Genomic DNA, 22,873 nt, shown 5'->3' with positions numbered 1-22,873 from the left:
TAAAACAATCAGAAAACGTCATATGCTAGCCATAGCTATACTTTCTGGTCTTTTGGTCATGATCTCCAACATATACCAAAAATGTCTGAGATCATACGGTACTTAATTAAAAGCCAACCTGCAGGTCTAGTAGCTGTGTGATGTGCTGTCACTCATAGGATGTGAAGTTGCATTGTGCTGCCATTGTGCAATGTTGACAAGTATTGAGGGAAACTGCAACCAAGTTTAGCTATAAGGTTCAATTTGCATCACAAATGGCCTTACCATAAAAACATAAGAATGGCCATACTGGGTCAGACCAATGGTCCATCTAGCCCAGTATCCTGTCTTCTGACAGTGGCCAGTGCCAAGTGCTTCAGAAGGAATGGACAGAACAGGCAATCATCTAGTGATCAACTCCCAGCTTCTAGCCATCAGAGGCTACGGACACCCTGACCATCATGACTAATAGCCATTGAAGGACCTATCCTCCATGAACTTTAGTTCTCTTTTGAACCCCATTATATTTTTGACCTTCACAACATCCTCTGGCAATGAGTTCACCAGGTTGACTCTGTGTTGTGTGAAGAAGCACATCCTTTTGTTTGTTGTAAACTTGCTGCCTATTAATTTCATTGGGACACTCCTGGTTCTTCTGTTATGTGAAGAGGTGAATAACATTCAATCATTTTTGTTGCCCTTCTCCGTAACTTTTCCAATTCTAATGCATCTTTTTTGAGATGTGGCAACCAGAACTGCATGCAGTATTCAAGATGTGGGCGTACCATGGATTAATATAGTGACATATTTTCTGTATTATTATCTATTCTTTTCCTAATGGTTCCTCACATCCTGTTAGATTTATTGAATTTCTTGAACACTGGTTCCAGTACAGATCCCTGGGAAACACCACTATTTACCTCTCACTGTTCTGAAAACTGACAATTTATTCCTACCCTTTTTTTCCTGTCCTTTAACCAGTTACTGATCAATGAAATGACCTTCCTCTCATCCCATGACTGCTTACTTTGCTTAAGAGCCTTTGGTGAGGCACCTTGTCAAAGGTTGTCTGAAAGTCCAAGTATACTATATCTCCTGGATCATCCTTGTCCACATGTTTGTTGACCCCCTCAAAGAATTCTAATAGATTAATGAGGCATGATTTCCCTTTACAAAAGCCGTGTTGAATCTTCCCCAACAAATCATGTTTATCTATGTGTCTAAATAATTCTGTTATTTACTATAGTTTCAACCAATTTGCCTGGTACTGAAGTTAGGCTTACCAGTCTGTAATTTTCAGGATTGCCTCTGGTGCCTTTTTTAAGAATTGGTTTCATTTTAGCTATCTGCCTGTCATCTGATGCAGAAACTTGTTTCAATAAATGAAGCGAAGTCAGTCAGTCTGTTCCAGTGGAGCGCCCCGAGCGGGGGTTTTCCACGTCCTTTTATTATAATGGTTACATAAATCATTCTATTATGCGCATGTACTAACGTAATCCAACTTCTCGCCCCCTCTCCTGATTGGTGCTCTATGCATTGCGTGTTCCAGTAGTAAACACCTGGTCGGCGCTTAATCTGTGTGTCTCCTGACCGGAAGTGTGGGGGGGTGGGAACCACTTCAGCCGCTCTAAATACAGGGGCGGTTTTCCAACCCCCTTAGTGCTTGAGAAGTGTAAAGTTCCTACAGAAACTGATTTAAATGATGGGTTACATACCACACTTAATAGTTCTGCAATTTCATATTTGAGTTCCTTCAGAATCTTCGGGTGAGTATCGTTTGGTTCTGGTGACTTATTACTGTTTAATTTATCAATTTGTTGAAGCATGAAGGGATATACAAATATTTAGCATATCTGGTACATAAATATCTTGCAATGCTGGCTACAACAGTGCCATGCAAACACCTGTTCTCACATTCAGGTGACATTGTAAATAAGAAGTGGGCAGCATTATCTCCCGTAAATATAAACAAACTTGTTTGTCTTAGTGATTGGCTGAACAAGTGGTAGGACTGTGTGGACTTGTAGGCTCTAAAATTTTACATTGTTTGTTTTTTAAGTGCAGTTAGGTAAAAAAAAAAAAATCTATACCTAGAAGTTTCACTTTCAGGATTAAGAGATTGCACTACAGTGCTTGTATGAGGTTAGTTAATTTGTTTTGCATTAATTGCATGCATTGATTGTGATTAATTGACAGCCCTACTTAAAACATTTCATGCTGATAATTTTTGAGTCTTTGGCTAGTTGCGCCTCAAATTCTTTTTAGGCCTGCCTAATTATACTTTTACACTTGAACTGCTCCTTCCTATTTTCCTCAGTAGAATTTAACTTCCAATTTTTAAAGGATGCCTTTTTGCCTCTTACCACTTCTTTTTCTCTGTTGTTTAGCCATGGTGGCACATTTTTAGTCTTCTTCCTGTGTTTTTTTAATTGGGTTATTCATGTAATTTGAGCCTCTATTATGGTGTTTTTTAAAAGTTTCCACTACTTTATTCCATGAGAAGGAATAATGTGGCCGAAAGGATGGCCTTGCCCAAAAGACCTCTTTCCACTCTCACAAAAGAAGCAAGACCACATACAATAAATTACAGATCATATTCCTTTCACACAGACAAGTTATGAATTGTGAAGCTTCGGTCAGCACAACAGCTTAGCACTAGCATAGAGCAATCACCATGCAGGAGATCTAGCTGATGAAGTCTTTAGGATTCTTGCTGCTGCCTAGTTCGGGCACCTTGCTGAACTGACATGCTCAGGTTCTGGAATTTGGAGGTGAAATGCAGGATTACATCTGATACCACCCTGAACTGAAAAAAGCTCAAGGATGAGAACTGCCTTCCTAACTATTGGAAGACCACTGCAATGGTAACTGAAGTAAGAGAAAAAGAGAAATTGCAGGATTTAAATAGGAGAGTATGTATTCATGTTGAATATGTAAATATTCATATTATATATGTATGAAAATATTATTGCTATATAACTTTCTACATTTTTCCAGGATGTCAAAGAAAGAAATAGGGGATAGATGTGGAATATTTTAATGTGTTACTTCAAACATTTATGTAATCTCTACAAACCAGGGAATAAGCCATCCCTTTGCATTCTCTCTGTGGCTGTTCCGATTAATGCTGGGAGCTGGTTCAGCACCCAGTAGACCCCAGAACTGGGAATGGCAAAATGATGGCTTAGCGCTGTTTTTGCATTGCTCCCTCAGCACTAAGGATTAAGCCCTGAAACTGTGAGTTCAATGTCTCTCTCAGGAGTTATTAGTAAGGAAAATGTTTACTTCATCACGGTACTGAAATATTGATTATTTTACTGATAGGATACTTGGATTTCCAGATAATTAAGAACTGTCTCATCTACTAATTTAATCTTCTTTTTGGAAATAGGTACCTGCTGCAAAAAAATTGCTTTCCCAATTTCTGAAGCTGTTTATTATTCCCAGACAGCTAATTTTGAGTACACACTTATTGATTCTGTTGTCTGCTCAGATGCATATTTGTGCATATGAAAACAAAGAAACTGGTGTATTCGTTTTTAATGATGGTTCAGACTAACAGGATTTATGCATGTGCATCAAAAGGAGAGCACACAAATATTTTCAAAGATTTTCAATGTCACAGTTCAGGGCAACTACACCTGTATTTCCCGCTCCGTGGTCTACCAAAGGCATCCACTCTAGGTTCCTGGCTCCTCAGCCATCACCTCTCTTGGGCAGAGACCAGCATCTCTCTCCCTCTGTGACATTACCCAGGGTACAATCTGGACTGATGAACAGCTGTGTCCCCTCAATTCTCCAACCTGGGGTGCCTTTTACACCGCTTCTCTGTGAGAGCTACCACACCTGGTCTACTCAAACACAGCCTCCAGCACGTAAGTTACCCCCAGTTATATTGTATGAGTGTGATAGCCAGCCACTCATTAATTACGCTGCAGAGCAACACCAGCAAATTTGCAGTCCCACACTTTCCCCAGAAATGTCTCTTGTACTGCCCAGTACCCTCCTGGACAATATAAGCTCATATAAAGTTTGTTGTTTTATTAATAGAAAACAGAGGTGAAAGTAAGCCTGCGGGCAGCCCAGAGCCCTTTGAATCCCGGCCGCGGCTCCGGCGGCTGGGCTGGGGCAGGGATTTAAAGGGCTCAAAGCTCCCCGCAGCTGCGGGCAGCCCTGAGCTCTTTGAATCCCGCTGTGGTGCCGGCGGCAGGGCTGGGGCCGGGATTTAAAGGGCTCCGGACTTCTCTCAGCAGCAGGAGCTCTGAGCCCTTTAAATCCCTGCCTCAGCCCCACAAAGCTCGGGGTTCCCCCTGGCGGCCAGAGCCCCGGGCCCTTTAATTTGCCCCTAAGCCCCAGGAGGGCTCCCAGCCACCTCTGCAGCTGGGAGCCCCTGGTTGATTTAAAGGCCCTGAGTCTCCCAGCCACAGCTGGTGCCCCAGGGCCTTTAAATCTTGAGAGGCCACGCCTCTTCCGGATGAGGCCTCACCCCCCTCAGGACTCCGGCAGTACTGATAAGTCCTGTGAGTTACTTTCACCCCGATAGAAAATGATATGCACAAATCCTGTTATCCCAAATGAAGTTTACCCAACTCGTCAATCCAAACATACTGACTTAGATGAATCAGTAAAACAAGTTTATTAACTACAGAAAGATATTACTTGTAGTCACTTAAAATCTGAGGCATAAAAGTCAGAACGCTTACAAGAAAATAAAAGTAAAACGAAACTAACAATTTATTAAGCTAAGTGAATTCACAGCAAATGTCTCTTTCATTGCATGTTACAGCGGACTTACTGGCTGAATCTCTTTCAGTCAGGATCCTTCCCCCAGTTCGATGCTGTTTCCTTTGTTCTTCAAGTGTTAAGTGCCGTAGAAAGACAAGGAGGAATCATATGGAGTGTCTCCTCTCTCCTCTTATAATTCTCTCTCTTCTTCAAGAATTATCTCTAGCTGATGTTCAGGAGACAGAAAGTCTGTGTAGACTGGAAACCCCATCTGTTTCTTTGTCAAGATGTAGATTTTCACCCACATCCTCTTTCCTGCCAAAGAATAACCACTTAACCAGGTGATGGTCCATTTGATTTTGTTGACACCTGGCTTAGGCGTTGGCTAGCCTTTTGTCTCTGATAAACTTGTTTATGGCTGCTCCCCTCAGACATGGAACATATCTTAGTAATACCATATGGAGGAATCTTATAGCTTTACATTCAGTGTTGCCAAACATATTTTACCAGGACAATAATGATCAGAAAATTATGAGTTTTCAAATGATACCTCACAAGGCAAAATGTGAACAAAATTTATCAGTCCTGTGAAAGGGGTGAATATGGGGTTACAGACTGTCACCCTCCTGACCAGGTCTTTTTTCCAGGCTGCACATTTCCCTGCCTACATTGTGATATCTTCGGCAAATCAGACTGCCTAAATAGGCCAGTGTCTATGTGTTCCTTTCTTTCCCAAGGCACAAGAGCTGTAACTGACACACATTATAAGTTACTACACAGCCCTTTCTAAGCAAGCACATTTATTTAACACTGTTTCCCCTCACAGAGATGCCCAACATCATTTTCATGAAGTGGTGGCAGCTCCCAGGACCACAAATCAGACTGATTTTTTTGTTTTGCCTTATCTGCCTGTTTATACATTTGCAAGTCTCCAGTGACTCTGACATCAGGCATTCTTGTTTTCAGTCTTCCATTGAACAAAATGTCAGCAGATGACAGCCCATGCTTTATTGGTGCCCATTCTGTAATTAAACAGTGTTAAATCTGTGTCAGAATCTGTCTCTGCATCCCTTTTCAGTAGGTGCTTTATTATTTTGACATCATTTTCCATCAATCAGTTGGACTGGGAATAATGGGAACTATTAGTTACATATCCAAGCCTGTACTTCACTGCAAACTACTTAAACTCATGTCCACAAAACTGTGGCTCCCTGACAGACATTACTATGCCAGGTATACCTTGTCTAGCAAAAACAGATTTGACACATAGAATCACCTGTTTAGTTGCAATATTTTATAGGAAAGCTGTTTCAGGGAAGAGTGAATAAACAGTCCAGAACAACTACTTTGGGGGGGGGGGGGGGGGCTGGAAAAGTGTTAAATCTAGTCTTTCAGTAGTCTCTCTCTGAGATGTTTGTTCTAGATCCCAATCCCAATCTGACCTCTTAATAAGGACCCAGTCCCCTGTGGTGGGTTAGGTTCTCACTCTGGTCACAAAGGGATTAGAGAGCTCTCTGGGAACAATCAGCCTCAACCTGTTGCACCAATGGGGCCTGTTGCACCAGGATACGGGAGGCACCTTAAAAGGGAGGATCCCAGCCCAGCGCAGGTGGCACTTAGAAGCAGGGGCATGCGCAGAAATTTAAATTTGACTGCTTTGGGAGGGGCACGTTAAGCGCCCACATATCATATACATTAAACCCTATTGACACATGCACATACATTATATGCATAGAAATACATAGCAGTACTTTCACCATTTCAATGAAAATCCACGTACTGTGGAGCCATCTAAATAAATGTACCCACAAGTACTTGGCTGCGGCAGGGTCAGACAGCTCCTCTGGCCCCGAAGCCGCAGCACAGAGAGAGAGAGAGAGAGAGAGAGAGAGCTCCTCTGGCCATGGGGCCAGAGCTGTGCCCCCACAGAACCCCAGGGCTGGAGGAACTGTAAGCTCCCATCACGGCCCCGGGGCTGGAGGAGCTCTCTGACCCTGCCACAGCTAGGGTTACCACCTGGCTGGTATTTGACCGGACTGAATGTTTTTTTATGGATTTGCCAGTTGCCAGAAAAATAATTTAATCTGCTGGTTTTTTTTTTTATTAACATGGATCTAAAGATTTGCATTACTATCACAATACACTGGGGTATCTAGTGTTAAAAGTTTCTGCATACAGCTAAAGATGCTGCAGTGTTCCCAGTTCTGCAGTTTAAGGGGTAACAGATCAAAACTGTTGAAAATACAGCAGCTATCTACCCACCAACACACAAGTGCACTGCGCATGTGTGAGAGAGGGGTTTGAGTCACGTGTGAGTGAGGAGAATGGATGGTTGCGGAGTTGCCTTGTGATTGGGGGTTAGGGTTGCGGCAGGCTTGCCTTGTTGGGGGGAGGGATGCCAGGTTTTTTGCATTTCAGATGTGGTAACCCTAGCTGCAACCCTAAGGCCGGAAGAGTTCTGTGCCCCTGCAGATTATTAGGGGGCTGTGCCCCTGCTTGACCCCCTTTGTGCACACCCCTGCTTGGAGGGAAGGAGAGCTAGAGTTCCCTAGCCCCACAGAGCACAGCTGCTTACCCAAAAAGCTGCTGAAGAGCCTCTGCCATCTGAGCGCTCTGGAGAGGTTGAGGGACCATCTTCACTTTACTTTTCATTTGAGCCCAGAGTGCTCAAATTGGGGCTCTCAGACTGCAGGGGTTAGGAACCCAGCCACCTTCACAGCAAATGCAGAGAAAAGTGAGGTGAGCCCAACTGTTCTGTGGCTGCAGAATTACTTTGTTTGCCTTTTTATTTGTCTGGACTGTGGTCATGCTCGGAAGTGGGGCAGCCGGCTCCCTAAGACGTACAGCCAGGAAACTGTATCCTGCACACCAAACAGGCGCAACAGCAACCCCTTCAGCCAGAAAGAACGGGAGAGGTGCCCACCCTCATCCCATGAAGGTGCCCCAGAGACCATCAGGATGAAATACCTCAGGATCAGATATTGTCAAAAATAAGGCTCCCTTCTGATGATATTCCTTGTTTCTAGAACCCATCACATATGTACGTACGTACGCACGCACGCACACACTGAAGCACTGTTTAAACCAGTTGTTTTCCAACCCAGAAAGACATACAACGCTTATAAAGTTGATACAATAGTCTCTATAAATGTTCTATTTTGATATTGTTGGAACAAAATGCTTTGATTTTTCATTTTTAAATTACTTTTTTCAAATTTATTATACTTGTTTTAGAAAACAGAAATCAAAATGAAACATTTTGATTTTGTTGAAACAAAAAACATTTTGATCAATCCAAGAAAAAAAAAATCCTCCGATTTCAAATGAAGCCAAATTTTGAAATCCTTCTAAATGGAATGTCATCATCCAGCCAGCTCTAAGACATACCAGTAAAAATGCTAGAAAAGGAGATTTAGGTATCACAAGTTCATGTCTTTTTATGCTACAAGCTGAGCATATCCGCATAACCGTAAAAGGCACCCACTGTTTTGTAATTCTCCTTCATATGTTCTCAATGAGAAATTAAAATGCATGTACAAGTCTTTTCCCTTCTGGTTTCATGTGTAAATCTGCTAGCACGTGTGTACTCATATGTTTACATATCGTTCATTTGTCAGAACATTCACATAACATTTTTAGATGTGACTAAAAACATTCTGAAAATTCAACATAAGTTTTGAAACTGTTCGTCTTTTGTAATGACTTTACGAGAGAAAATCCTTTTTAGCCATCTTTCAATTACAAGAGATGAACTTCTTAGAAATATCATTGAAATAGTGCAAATAATTTAGTATGAATCATAGAACTGGAAGGGACCTTGAGAGGTCATCTAGCCCAGTCCCTTGCACTCATGGCAGGACTAAGTATTATCTAGACCTGACAGGTGTTTGTCTAACCTGCTCTCAAAAATCTCCAATGCTGGAGATTCCACAACCTCCCTAAAAATGAATATGACTGACCGGTTCAAAATACAAGATAACTGATATTTCTAAATAGTAGAATCCTCAAAAATATCGATACAATCTATAAAGTATATACATAAAAGTATACCTTCATTTTGATTTTTAAGCATGTCGAGGCAAGGCTGAGATATTCATTCAAGTACGTACATGACTCTGATTTGCAATTATCTCCTGTGACAATTAAAGTAGATTTAGCAAGGTACTATTCTGCTTCTTCCCCACATTTAAATGTAGATTTAGCAAAAGGTACTATTCTGCTTCCTCCCCACATTTAAATGTCTTTGAAATGGAAAGTCCCAAGAAACAAGTATTTATTGATATCTGTGTGTAGTGTTGTTGGAGCCATGTTGTTTTTCTAATATCCTGAGACCAAAGTGGGTGAGGTAATATCTTTGAGTGGACCAGCTTCTGTTGGTGAGAGAGACTAAAAGCTTGTCCCTCTCACCAACATAAGTCAGTCCAATAAAAGATATTACCTCACCCCGCCTTCTCTCTTTATTGATAGCTGTCATATAAGTTAATTAACAGCCATAGCTGTGCTTAATCCTGTTTTTTCTGTTTGACCAACTAACTTGTTTCTGAGAAAGTTAATCACTACCACTCGGGACTAAAAATTAACTCTTACGTGCAAAGTATCAATGTGCTACTATCAGCATTTAATCACTCACGGAAATGTAACTACAGGCAGTATGGACCTAACCCTATAAGGTGCCTAGCAGTTCCCACGGAGTTCAGTGGGATCATAGGGCACTCAGCACCTCTTGAAGTACTCAGAAACGTGCAGGATCCGATTCCAAGTGAACATGGGGTCCCCAAGTGATAGGTCAATGTTGGATGATATAGGGCTCAATCCAACTCCTATTAAATTCAATGAAAAACTCCCATTATTCAGACAGAAGTTGGATTGATTAGTTCTCAAAAGCACACTACTGCCATCTGCTGCATCTAATGAGCAACAAACTTATAATTTAGATTTAGCTGTGTTTAGATTCTGTTTGGGAGAACAGAATAACAAAGATGCTGGATGCTGTTGGGTGCTTGCTTTTTTGAAAGACACACTAAAATCTAAAATGTGGTTTGCTAACAAAAGGTACACAATGAGTATCCACTCACCAAATGTGTAGCAGAATACCTCATTGTTGTATATGGCAGGTGGCTACTTTGCATAACTTTAGAAATTTAGATTATAATTCAGTCCTGATGAGAGGATCATTGTCTGCAGATTACCTATTCGGGCCCAGGCTATTCAAAGGAAAGGCTGAACTATTAATGATAGTTCTAGTTCTGAGACAGTTACGAACTTGTAACCATAGGGAAAACCCAGTTGTGGGGTTTGAGGACTGGAGACTACCAGAGCCTGAGGTTGGAGTTGGGGTGATCTGTGGCAAGCTTTTTAGCATGTGTATAGGTTCTTTTATTGTTTTCAATAGGTTTTCTCTGTAATTATTTCACTTTAAGAATAAATGTGGTTTAGAGATAGTGGTATGGTAACTTGTAACTGCTTTCAATTACAGCTATTGATAGCCTTCAAAAAGAAAGCAAAGCACAGATGCTAATCTGTTTAGGCAGGGTCTTGCTGGGAATATCACAGTGTAGGTAGGGAACTGTGCAGCCTGGAAAAACCCAGGATCAGGAGGGAGAGACACGGGTCTCTACTTAAGAAAAGTTGACAGCTGAGGAGCCAGGAGCCTAAAGTGAGTGCTCTTGCTGGACCGGGGGTAGACTGGGGGTGGGAAGTTGCCCTGAACTGTGACAAAGAAAATAGTGGATAGCATAGCCATTTAGTATGAATTTATATAACCTATCACTGGATGCTTCATTGCTAGCAGCTGAGGAAGGTAATTTTGTGCTATAGCTATGGGAATATCAGGAGCACGCATCCACATGTTGATGTATCACAATAGTTTATATCTGAATATTAATCTACACTGTGCAGTGTTAATGGATATTCCAAACACAGGCAAATGAAATTGATTCATTACTGCAGAAGGGGATTTGAATTAGGAGCTTTTCCAAATGCATCTGATCTCCAACATGTGCAACTACGGATCTGGCAACTTGCATATTTAGCTCTTGTATATCTGTGTAATGGGCTCTACATGGAACCTCCGATTTCTGCCATCGGGTGAGATGCTGCAGAGATAATGACCAGAATACACAGATTGCTTAGTTGTTGGATTTGGTGATGTATCAGTTTGTTTTTGTCTCAACTGAAATAGGTCTGGCTTTTTTTAAACATGTTCTTTGACTTTTGAGTGGCTACTTCCCAAGAGGACAGATATATATTTTTATTGTGATCCTAGAGGCACCAAGAATTGCATTGTGTTGACCCTGTATACACACGTGAGTAACTATGACTACTAGTACTTGTATCAATTGCAAGGATGATAAATGTGCTTAACTTCTAAGATGGTTAGAGCAGGGGTGGCCAACCTGTAGCTCCAGAACCACATGCGGCTCTTCAGAAGTTAATATGCAGCTCCTTGTATAGGCACTGACTCTGGGGCTGGAGCTACCAGCGCCAACTATCCAATGTGCTGGGTGGGGGGTGCTCACTGCTCAACCCCTGGCTCTGCCACAGGCCCTGCCCCCACTCCATCCCTTCCCACCCCCTCCCCTGCCCTCACTCCCACCCCTCTCCCCAGAGCCTCCTGCATGCCATGAAACAGCTGCTCTGGAGGTGTGGGGAAGGAACTGATCAGCAGGGCTGCTAACACATTACTGTGGCTCTTTGGCAATGCACATTGATAAATTCTGGCTCCTTCTCAGGCTCAGATTGGTCATCCCTGTGTTAGATTAACAAAGGGGATCTCAGAGAGAGTTTCAGCATCCTCATCCACGGGGATGAGGCAATCAGGCCAATGGTTAGAAGTCATTGAGACCAGATGGGCCTAACTGCTCAAAAATGGAACAGCTGTCATAGACAGGTCCTGCTGAATGTTCCTGCTGACTAGGAGAACAAAAAAAAGTTTAAACAATGCAGAAAGAGAACCAGAATGAGAGACCCTCAGACAAGCAAGGGGTGAAGAACAGTAGGGTATGCTGACTGGGGACCAGGTGCGTCACCAGACGATCTGGACTTGTTAAGTTACAGGAACAGAATAGTATCAATTTACAAGATAGCTTATTTAACTTACCTTGTAGCAAAGCATATGGTTAGATTAAACTAAATACACAAGGAGACTTGTTTTAAAATACCTTTTTCCCTTCTAATGCCTTATTCCAACTACTACTATTTTTTTTAAAGAATGCTGCAGGTCTACATTACTAGTCAAAGGTTCCTGAAGGGAGGAAATGCAGGTGCCCCAGTCAGACCTGCAGAGCAATATGTGATTGGTGTACACAGAGTAGTCTGTATCTGGGTCCGGGTCCAACTGTTTAAGAAGATTCCACCCCAAAAGAGGTAAGGACAAGAGACTCAAGACTTGAGATGGGTGCCCTCAGCAATGCAAAAAGGGCCAAAGGTGTAGCTAGTGCCATAATTATAACAAAACACACACACAGGCAGAATCTCCTGCTTTGCCTCCTTTCTTTCAATGCTATTTAGCTAATATTTAGAAAACCACAAACTCAGTATAAACGTTCTGTTCCAAGAAGGAAAAATGTAGCAGCCTTAGAAGCTTCCAGGCATCCTGACCAGGCTCCAGTCCAAGCTTTGGATTTCCTGCCCGTGCCCAGATTCTGCACCCAGACTTGTGTAGAAGCATGTAGTTCCAGACCATCTTACCAATAAATATCACCTCTTTCCCCCACGACCTAGAGAGACACTCCAAATGCCATCTGCCACCCTGCACAGAGCACACCTGTCCAGCACTACAGAATTGCTCTGGGATAGTCTGGACAGAGGCTGCCCTGCTGGAAATGTTCTGGGTGTGGAAACCCTCCTCTTGTGTGTGTGTGAGAGAGAATGTGGGGTGAGAGTTGTTAGCACCGGTATAGGCCAACCCCGGGATAGCCAGGCACTGAAGCGGGAAGTGCACACGGAGCAGACAATGACCAGAGGTTAGACACCCACAGGGGTGTTGCCGGCTCAAAGGGCCCGAGGAGGAGCAACAGCAGGGTTCGCTGCCCGGTGTGCGTCGCACTAATTAACACACCAGGGTGAAGAAGCAAACCAAGTTTATTTGAGCCCAAATAAGGTGCCAGGGAGAAAAAGCCATCTCAAATCCTGCACACCCGCGTGCAGGCGGGGTCCCAGCATTTATATCTTAAGCTGTTTGTGTAAGCCTTTTGTTTTGTTTTCCCCCTCACTCCTCCTTTCCCAACAGCAGTTACTTTAAACATTACATTATAGCGCGTTAGAAAAGTTCTTATCCGCATGTTTATTTGTTGGCCTTGTTAGCTCAGGCACATGAAGACTTCTCCCCCTTATCACTACTCTTGCTAGTTTAAGCAGGACTGCGGCTGTTTGCTAGAAACGCTGACTCTCACATATTCTGCTTTTAGGCTGTTCGCATGTAGGTTGGTTAAAGTGTCCAAAATGGAGTTACTGTGGCTCACTTAGACCCAGAGCAGGGGCCTCATTGACACTTGTGGTCTTCCACTCCCCCCCAAGTTAGCTAGATTTATGCCCAGTGACACCAACAGGGGCAAGGCCGCAACCCGGACCGAGGCCCCAGGGCCCCCATCACACGCACCGGTTTGAGCTCGTTCTGCGCAAAAGATGCGGCCACAGGCGCTGGGCACAAGCAATTCACCTTCCGCAGCGCACGGCCCTGAGCTCGGCCTGTTTGCCGCAGCTCGGCCCCGGCCCTGCCCGCGAGTCAGGGCGGCGGCAGCAGCAGCGACCCGGCTCCCGGCTCGCTCCAGCGCTGCCTGCGCGCACTGCGGGAGGGGGGGGGGGGCAGGAGCGGGCGCGCGCGAGCGCAGGGAGCCAACGGTCTGGGCAAGCAAAGAGAACGGGGGGCGGGGGGGGGGGGGCGAGTGGCCGTGACGTGCCAGGGCCTCGCATCCCTCCGGACCAGCCTGTGCCCGCGCGGCCACCCGCTCCCCAGGGGTATTTCTGACACGCCGAGCGCGCGGAGGGGCTCATGGGTCCCCGAGGGAAGAGGCGCGCGCACGAGCACACCACACCCCGTCCCTTCGCTCCGCCCCAGCCCGCGAGCCAGCGCGCGTATGTAACCGACGTTACCCCTCCGCATGCGCACCTTTGTCCCTGCGCGTGCGTCGTTTTACTCCCCAGTCCCTGCTTCCGCCCGACCCCGGGAAACGGAAGGAAGGCGCCGCTTTATCCTCTTCCGGTTTCGTATCATGTGACGTTCCTCGTCCCTCCACAACATGGCGGCCCCCATGTTGCTCCCCGCGGCGGCTCCGGAGAAGCTGGGGTGAGTCTGGGGGGCGCTGCTGTGACGCCCCCTCGCCCTGCCTGACGCTGGCGTCACACGGGGCCGCTCCCCGGTGCCGGCGGGAGATCCCACCCCCCGCGCTGCCGTTAGCAACAACCGTGAGCCTGGGAGCCCCCCCCCCCATTCCCCCCCCCCCCGGGATGCAGCGACATGAACACGACGCGCTGCGCCTGGCTCGTCTGTGTCGTGCCGTTAGTCAGCGCCCCCCCCCCGCCCCCGCCCCGTAGATGTGTTATGGAGGAGGAAGCAGCAACACTTCTGTATCCTGCCTGAATATTTGGGGCAAGAAAGACAGAAATCAAAGATGATTCTTCTCTCTCTACAAGGCCCCATTATAGGCCTGAATGAGAGCAGGGCTGGAGATGGTGGTAACAGTGGCAGGAAATTGGAGAAGCGCGGAGGCTTTCAGAAGGAGATTATCCTGAGTTCAGTTTTGGTTGCAGTAAATTTACCTTGATGGAGAGCCATCAAGCATGCGCACCTTGCAGAGCTGTCAGAGGCAGGCTGAGATGTACTATTGGCTAGAAATTAGAATTGGAAAGGTAGATCTGAGAATTATCTGTAGTATTTATACACCCAGACAATATTTAGAGGCGGAAGAGGGCAAGTAAAGAGTTTTAAGGGCTCCACAGACAACAGAAGAGAGGAGGAAGGGGACCTACCATAAGAGATGCCCGAGGAATAATTGGGGAGATGTGAAAATAAGTGGAGGAAGGTGGAGTCAAAAACTGTCAGTGCCAGCCTCATCTCCCCCATGTCATAAGCCAAAGAAGAATGTGATAGTGTGTGTGATCAGCATAATCATGTCAAAAGCAGCAGAGAGCTTGAGGATGAGGTGCTCATTTTTTTAGCCCAACTATGATTATTATTAAGGCTGTGAGTTTGTCACGGTTTCTGTGGCCTCTGTGATTTCTGCAGGGGCAGGCTGTTGCTGGGGCAGTCTTAAACCACTGACCCCTGCCCTTCTGCCCCCCCACTCCCCCCAGCAGCAGAAGTTTGGATTGGGAACTGGGATTTGGGGCACAGGACGGGGTGAGGGCTCTGGGCAGCGCTTACCTCTGGGGGGTTCCCCAGAAGCGGTGACATCCTTTGGTTCATAGGGGGAGGTGCAGCCAGAGGAATCTGTGCACTGCCTCCATCTGCAGGCACCACCCCCACAACTCCCATTGGCTGTGGTTCCCAGCTAATGGGAGCTGCGGAGCCAGTGCTTGGGGAGGAGGCAGCATGCAGAACTGTGTGGCCACACTTCTGCCTAGCAGCTGAGGGATGTTGCCACTTCTGGTGCGGCGCAGAGCCTGCCAGCCCTGCCAACCCCACCTTTCCCCCAGTACCAGTACATGTCCAGTCACACCCCAAGCACCTGTGGTGCTCCTGTGTCGCCCCCCCTCCCCAAGATTTAGTCTTTCCTTGTATCCATAACATATGCAACAATTTATCCAAAATGACTAAATTGGAAAATTTAAATCAGTGTATTTAAGATTTAGTCAGGGATATATAGTACAAGTCACGGGCTGTGAATTTTTGTTTACTGCCTGTGACCTATCCATGACTTTTACTAAAAATATCGAGACTAAAATGTAGCCTTAATTATTACTACTGGCCAGACAGAGTTCTAAAGACAAGTTTGGGTGCTTTTTTTTTTTTTAAACTAGTGTCTGAAACTTGTATAGAAATACTGCTTCTGTGACTATTTGGTGTTATTTAGTATATTTGATTTTATGACTTTTGTTGATGAGAAACTTGAAATTTTTAACTATGCGACAAAAATGTGCTGATGACCTTTCATAATACAAGTACTTTACCATCTTTAGCCATAAAAAATACAAAGCTATTCTGAAGAAAGAAAAACGAAAGAAAAAGAGACAAGCACTTGCCAGATTAAGAGATTCAGGTAATAGATAAGTCTTTTTTGTTGCTACTTTGTTAGGATGTACCAGTTATTTTTTCTTGTCATAAAGAAAAAGAAAGGAACGTTAAAATGTGAGCCACGTTATTTGAAGGACCAGAAGAATGATGCTCCAGAAGAATGAGATTTATAAAATAAAAATTTCCTTTAGGCGATCTGAGCATGTGGTGCATTATTACCCACATACAGTGTCAGATGACGTAAAACAATATGTACTAAATATTTTTGAAGGTTCTTAAAGGTTTTTTAAATAAATCTTAAGTTTAAATCTACAAGAGTAAAGGAAAGCGTGTACACTAACACATGAATATCTCTGAAGAAATGGCATTTTTGATGTTTACTAATTTAAAAAAAAAAAAAAAACTAGTGTAGCCCTAATTTGAAGGTTTATATTATAGCATTTCTGTTATATATAGTGGTGAAGGCCAGGAGAAAGGTTATATTTAGCTTTATGTACAGGGACATGTTACTTTTTTGTCAGAAATCACAGAAAAAAGTGAACCACTGCCTGAAGAGGAGGAACTGGAAGAAGAAGAAAAACAACTTGAGGCTGAAAGGTAAATAATCTAGAGTTTAAAATAATATCTGCAGTTGAAAAATCGTCGTTTAGTCTTTTATTTAATTTCATGTTGAAATCTCTGACAATTATATTTCGTAAATCAAAATCTATTTTTATCCAAATTATGTAGTGTACAGTCAAATTTCTCTGAAAAATTAACTGTGGATCCAACTGAGTTTCCCCTGCTCAGCAATTTCAGATAAACTGGACTTCCTTGTATCCATAACATATGCAACAATTTATCCAAAATCACTAAATTGGAAAATTTAAATCGGTGCATTTTGCCTAGTTTTAGCTCCAAGGATAAGCAACAAACATATGGCTGACTATTATAGCCCGCAAACATGTGGCTGAACATAATATAATATGTTCTAGTCCTGTCCAGAATTAATGTTAATCTATTTGGAAGCATATCCCAAGAAACTCGTAATCTGGCAACAGAATAAAAACGTAAGTATAACTCTCTAAAATTCTGTTCAATTCTCCTACATTTTTCCAAAATCAAAATGGCACTTTGGTATCAAAAGAATGTAAATAAGCACCTTTTGGGGGAAATGTAATGTTAAGAAAAAAAATTGTAATATTTTGCTATGTTAAATAGTTATAACTATGTTTAATAAGCCTGCAACCATGGCACCTGAAATATAAACAAAAGTATGTCTACAAACTACTGATGAACACTGGACTTCTCTTGCTAAGTAGCATCTCATTTTATTGGTAGGCAAAAACTACATGAGGAATGGTTGCTGAGAGAAGAAAAGGCTCAAGAAGACTTCAGGCTCAAGAAAGAAAAGGAAGAGGCCATGAGAAGACTTCAGGAGGAAGAGGAGGTGAAGTATAAATTGAGAACAGCATTTAACTGTAATATACTGCTCATCATTTGGGGAAAATATTAATGTCTTTCTGTTGCATAGCAGCTACACAATACTTAGAAGTCTAGTATGTTTATTTTTTTCAGTTTTGATCTTAAAAAACATACAAATCATTCCTCACCAAAGGATATCTATCCAATGCTATGGCCACCCTTGACATAAATCTAAAAACTCAGTTCTGGAAAGGTTACAATATATAGAGCATGGTTGATGGCAGGATGGATAAAATTCAATTAATTTTTTAAAATTAAAAATCAGATTTAAAAAATAAATAAATACAGGTTTAGTGTTACAAATTGTGCTGACTTAAAATTTAAATTTGAAATGACAATATGAAATATGTTAAGACCTATTTGTGATGGGTTGGACCCCCTGGGATGTCACCTGGTGTGCTGGGTCATCACTGAGTCAGACTATTCTGCCAGCCTGGGCCCCCTTTTACCTGGTCTTGTTGGGCTAGGCTCCCCAGCCTTTTCCAGCCCAGCACACCTGCCGGGCCACACCCGGCTGCACAGAGAGACAGAGATCTGCTCTGGGAAGGCTCAGCTTAAGGGACTTGCCACAGTATCCAGATGTTCACCCGTCTTTCCGTCGTGTGTGTCGTCCGTCCCCCCCCCCCCCCGTTTTTCCCCCCCGCTGGAGTACAAACCCACAATTATATGAAATTTGCTTCTTCCCTTAATGTGGAGGAGGGTCTGCACAACTTCCCCCCCCCCTTCAGAAATCACATAAACTGGATTATATTGTAAAACAGAAATAAATTTATTAACTATAACAGGTGTATTTTAAATAGTTAAGGAGGTAGCAGATAGAACAAGGCAGATTACTAAGAAAATAAAACAGAGCACACAAACTAAGCTTAATACACTAAAGAAACTGGTTACATGTAAGTTCTCACCCTAAATATGGTTCTAATAATCTTCACAGGTCAGACGCCCTTCCAGCCTGGGTACAGTTCTTTCCCTCAGTTCAGTCTTAGTTGTTTCCAGTAGTCATCTTGGGTGGGGTAGCAGGGGAGAACTGATGACCTGGCTTACCTCACTCCCCACCCTTAAATAGGATTTGCATAAGGCAGGAGTCCTTTGTTTCCTAGTTTGACCCCCCTCCCTAGCTTCTCCTGAAAAAGTACAGAATTCAAGATGGGTTCCAGTATCAGGTGACATGGTCACATGCCTCTGTAGGGCCCCTGAAGCCGTTCTTCACAGGCTGACCCACATGTTCATAGGAAGACTAAGCTCTTTTACAGTCTGTTGTCTCTTGCTGATGGGCCATCAGCACTGTCTGGCTTTTTCATTGTTGTACCTGAAGTATTAGCTGGGGTATCACCCAAAATAGCATAGTTTGAAATACAGATACATAGTCAATATTCCTAACTTCAGATACAGAACTGATACAGGCATACAAATTGGATAATCACATTCAGTGAATAACCTTTTCCAATAATATCTCACATGAGCCATCATGCATAAAGTATATTTCAATTATGTCATGTTCATATCATAAGCATATTTTCATAAAGAATATGGAATGACCCATCACACTAGTTTTATTATAATCTATTAAAATAATTTACATTAAATAAAAATATTTAAGCAATACATGCTTGCTGCCAAGTTTTGAAGAAAGTCAACCAGTGAACTGGTGGAAGTCACTGGCTGAGCACCTGGAATCAGAGTTTGCTGAAGCGCTGAGCCAGCTTTTGATAGCAGTAACTCTTCTGCAGATGCATAGACAATACTGTTTTCATCTCAGTTTATTCAGCAAATTCAATTACATTCTTGTAGTTCATTCAGAGTTAAGAAACCAATGGGGAGTTGAAAAAGCATATTTTCTTCTACCAGTCTCGATGTGAGAGGATAAGATCGACTAGTTCTAAAATCTTGAAGGACTTGGTGATCAGTTCAATTCACTCTTTTACTCCTTTGGTATTCACCGCTTCTTGACAACTGTTGAGAATAGGCCAATTCCACCTTAATTGAGTTGGCCTCGTTAGCACTGACCCTCCACTTGGTAAGGCAGCTCCCATGTTTTCATGTGCTGTAATATTTATACTGCTCACTGTATTTTTCACTCCATGCATCTGATGAAGTGGGTTTTAGCCCAAAAAAGCTTATGCCCAAATAAATTTGTTAGTCTCTAAGGTGCCACAAGGACTCCTCATTGTTTTTGCTAATACAGACTAACACAGCTACCACTCTGAAATCTTTACAGATTGTTTCCTTTGTTTAATAAATCAGTTTAGATACAAAACATGTTTTAATTAACCGTTTTCTTATGTATCCCAGTGCATTGCAGGTAGTGTTATTTAATAACAAAAATTTTAAAATGCTGTCTTTGTGCATGTTTAATTGAATTCAAATATCCATCCAAATAAAGCCCGACACAGATTGCAGGTACAAAATTATCTAGTAAATAAGAAATGCATCACTTACGATTTTTTACCATATAAAAAATTTAAACATTAAGAATCTAAATAAATGTAAGTTAAGCTGTATAATTGCTTAAATGTATATAGATATATATTGTGTCCTGGTTTGCAAAAAGTACCAAATTTAGTGGAAAGGCTACATTTAGTTGCAAATCAACAAGTTATAATGATTACCAAACAATGAGAATCAACACTTCTTTAGGAAAATAATTAAGATGTATAAATGCAAAACAGGATTAAAATTAAAGATTTAAATCGGGGTTTATTGCTTGGTGATTTAAAACCTAATTAAAATCGACAATTTAAGTTGCTTTGATATAAATCAGTCCACCCTGGGTGATGGTTTTGGATTTACCTATAGTTTTCTCATTCACATACATATGTGTATGTATTGTATTTTTGAAAGAATATTCTTTTAATCACTTACCAAGAAAAATGAACAGTTTATCTTTCTTCTCGTAAAGAGAAAGATAAAAGAAGAATGGGAAGAACAGCAAAGGAAGGAGAGAGAAGAGGAGGAGCAGAAGCAACAGGAGAAGAGAGAAAGAGAGGTGATGCCTGCACTAGGAGGATAAACACACTGCATATCCTCTTACAGTACCAGATGTAACAGTCTTGACTTTATGCATCTGTTTATTAGCGTTAGAAAATGGGGAATGGAAATAATTGATGGGTGTTTTTCTGAGACCTGGAAATAGACCCTCTGTATTTTATTTTAATGAAGCCTTATATTGGGGATAAAAATTAAACAAAAATAGCCTCAGTCCTTCAGTTTGTGTAGCAACATATGGCTTCTTGTATTACACTTCCCCTGTAATTATTTGCATTGGGAAAATATGAAGGTATATTGCTGGCACCCGTTCTCTCATGTGCACTTAACATGTGACATGTTAAAGATAACTCTTAACATAGTATTGTATGTTTTCCCTATCAGACAGCTGAGCAACCTTAATGTAATCATTTTTAAAAAGTTCCTTACATTGATCTGGAATTACATTGCTGCTGTTCCTTAACAGTGTTCTTACTCAAAAGATTTTACAGGTCCTCTTTACCTGACTCATTCATCAGGATGTATCTTTTTCATAACTTGTTGGGTGGGGAAGAACACAATATTGAAAAGTGTTAACAGCTGTATAATTAATTTAACCAAAAAAAGTTATTTGGTAGAGTATCTGCTTAGAATTTAGAGAGATTGTAGCTGTCCTCCTGGATTTCCTCCTACAAAGGTCCAAAGTCAGGTCATCAGGGGAAGGATGATCACAACTTTCTGGAGTTCATCCATCTCATTTCAACTTCTCCAGAGCAGCAAGAGATGAAAACTGATCTGATCCTACTCAGTTTCATTCAGAGCTGCTTCACCAGAAACAAAGATGTGATTCAGCCCACTGCCATCTTCAAGTAGCTGCAGCAGGAGAGGAGAGAGAACAAGTAGTTTTCCCTCCTGCTTTTAATAATGGAAGGTAGCACTGAGGCTACTGTACATAATACATTAACTCCTCGCTTAACGTTGGAATTATGTTCCTGAAAAATGTTACTTTAAACTAATTCAATTTCCCCATAAGAATTATTGTACATGGGGGCGGGGGGGGGGGAGAGGTTAGGTTCCAGGGAAGTTTTTTTCGCCAGACAAAAGAGATTATATAAATATACTGTATACGTTTTAAAATAATTTTAAACAAACAATTTAATACCGTACTCACCAATGATTGTGAAGCTTGGTTGAGGCAGGGGCGTAGCAGGGTCGGGGTGAGGAGGCATGCCCTGCTCTGCCCACCTGGCGCGCCTGTCGGGGGTCGGGACATGGGGGCTTGCCCACTCCCCGGGTGGAGCAGGGCAAGCCCCTGTGCCCCAACCCCGTTCCTCGCAGGAGCGCTGGGCGGGTAGGCAGAGCGGGGCAAGCCAAACAACCTTATAACGGAACATTGCACAACTTTAATGAGTATGTTCTCTAATAGATCAGCAACGTAATAACAAAACGTTAACCGGGATGACTTTAAGTGGGGAGTTACTGTACTTCTCCAGTAGAAGCAAAAGAGTAACACTGACAGGAATTGTCAATCTCTCTCAGGAACTACTGAAGAAGTGATATGGGTGGCGGCAGCCACCAAGACACAGATATAATCATCTAGATATGGGGTTCTCAAAACGGGGGGTCAGGACCCCTCATGGGGTCGTGAGGTTATTACACAGGGGGTCGCAAGCTATCAGCCCCCACCCCAGACCCCGCTTTGCATCCAACATTTATAATGGTGTTAAATATATTTTAAAGTGTTCTTAATTTATAAGGGGGGGGGGGTCGCACTCAGAGGCTTGCTGTGTGAAAGGGGTCACCAGTACAAAAGTTTGAGAATCACTGATCTAGATAAAGTAAAATGGGGGTGAGTGGTAGAAGTGGACAGTAGACTAGGAGAATAGAAGACTGATCCAAATGGAATGAAAGAGTGGAGACTGTAAAGGAAGGAAAGGGTGGTTGGACTTGGTTCAGCAGTCAGCACTTATCCAGCTGGGGCAGAATGATGTCCCTCATTACCTGGGTAAACAGGAGCTGGGAATATTGTGCTGTCTGGCTGCAAAAGCAGTTCCACCCACCACTCCCCCTCTCCCTCCACTTAACAGAAAGTTGCTATGATGCATGTCTTCTGTGTATGATTCTAGATGTCCAAACCAAGATGAAGGTATGGGGAGAACCTCAAACATGGTGGGGTGGACTGAAATGGAGAGAAGAGAAAACAATAGAAAGATTAAAATGAGAACTAAAGGGGAAGAGAGTGGTAGAAATATGGTGTTAGTTGTGAATTCCTGGAATCCAGTAGACAGTGTAGAAGAGCACTACCGAGCTGACAGAATAAATGTCATGCTTAAACTAAAGGGAGTGCATATTTGTTGCTTCTGGCCATTGGAAATTTGTGAATTGTTAGCTAAAACTGGTTCCTGAATTCTTCGTGGTCACCTGATGGTGGTCCACAGACAATTACGTGGTCAAATGGTGCTGACTCTGCACTTTATTTCAGCTGCTAAATTGCATTAAAATCAATATAAATACATTACATACTCTCCTAAAATTGCTCTTCAGTGTAAACGATTGCTGTAATTGCCC

At 42.8% G+C, this 22,873-nt stretch overlaps 1 protein-coding gene and 1 long non-coding RNA gene across 4 annotated transcripts in view; one reads left to right on the top strand and one right to left on the bottom strand.

Annotated features, from left to right (window-relative positions):
* Positions 1–4,621: 4,621 nt before the first annotated feature.
* Positions 4,622–13,435, bottom strand: LOC123374692. The gene is made up of 3 exons (XR_006581171.1): positions 13,304–13,435; positions 7,280–7,415; positions 4,622–5,726 (listed from the first exon to the last, which is right to left on the bottom strand). It is a non-coding gene; the product is annotated as an uncharacterized LOC123374692 (long non-coding RNA).
* Positions 13,436–13,837: 402 nt separating this feature from the next.
* ZRSR2 (zinc finger CCCH-type, RNA binding motif and serine/arginine rich 2) overlaps positions 13,838–22,873 on the top strand; it is a 28,366-nt gene continuing 19,330 nt past the window's right edge. For 2 of the 3 annotated variants that reach the window (XM_045024016.1, XM_045023923.1), the window contains exons 1-5: positions 13,838–13,990; positions 15,823–15,902; positions 16,399–16,474; positions 17,198–17,306; positions 20,241–20,327. In XM_045024016.1, the coding sequence (XP_044879951.1) occupies positions 13,944–13,990; positions 15,823–15,902; positions 16,399–16,474; positions 17,198–17,306; positions 20,241–20,327 (399 nt within the window). In that variant the 5' untranslated portion in view covers positions 13,838–13,943. The remainder of the gene's footprint in view (positions 13,991–15,822; positions 15,903–16,398; positions 16,475–17,197; positions 17,307–20,240; positions 20,328–22,873) is intronic. The other variant, XM_045024091.1, reaches the window with a different exon arrangement.

The sequence above is a fragment of the Mauremys mutica genome, chromosome 1 (assembly GCF_020497125.1).
Source record: "Mauremys mutica isolate MM-2020 ecotype Southern chromosome 1, ASM2049712v1, whole genome shotgun sequence".
In the NCBI taxonomy this organism is placed as follows: domain Eukaryota; kingdom Metazoa; phylum Chordata; order Testudines; family Geoemydidae; genus Mauremys; species Mauremys mutica.
The sequence above is the reverse complement of the archived record's forward strand: the minus strand, read 5'-3'. Positions and strand labels throughout refer to the sequence as shown.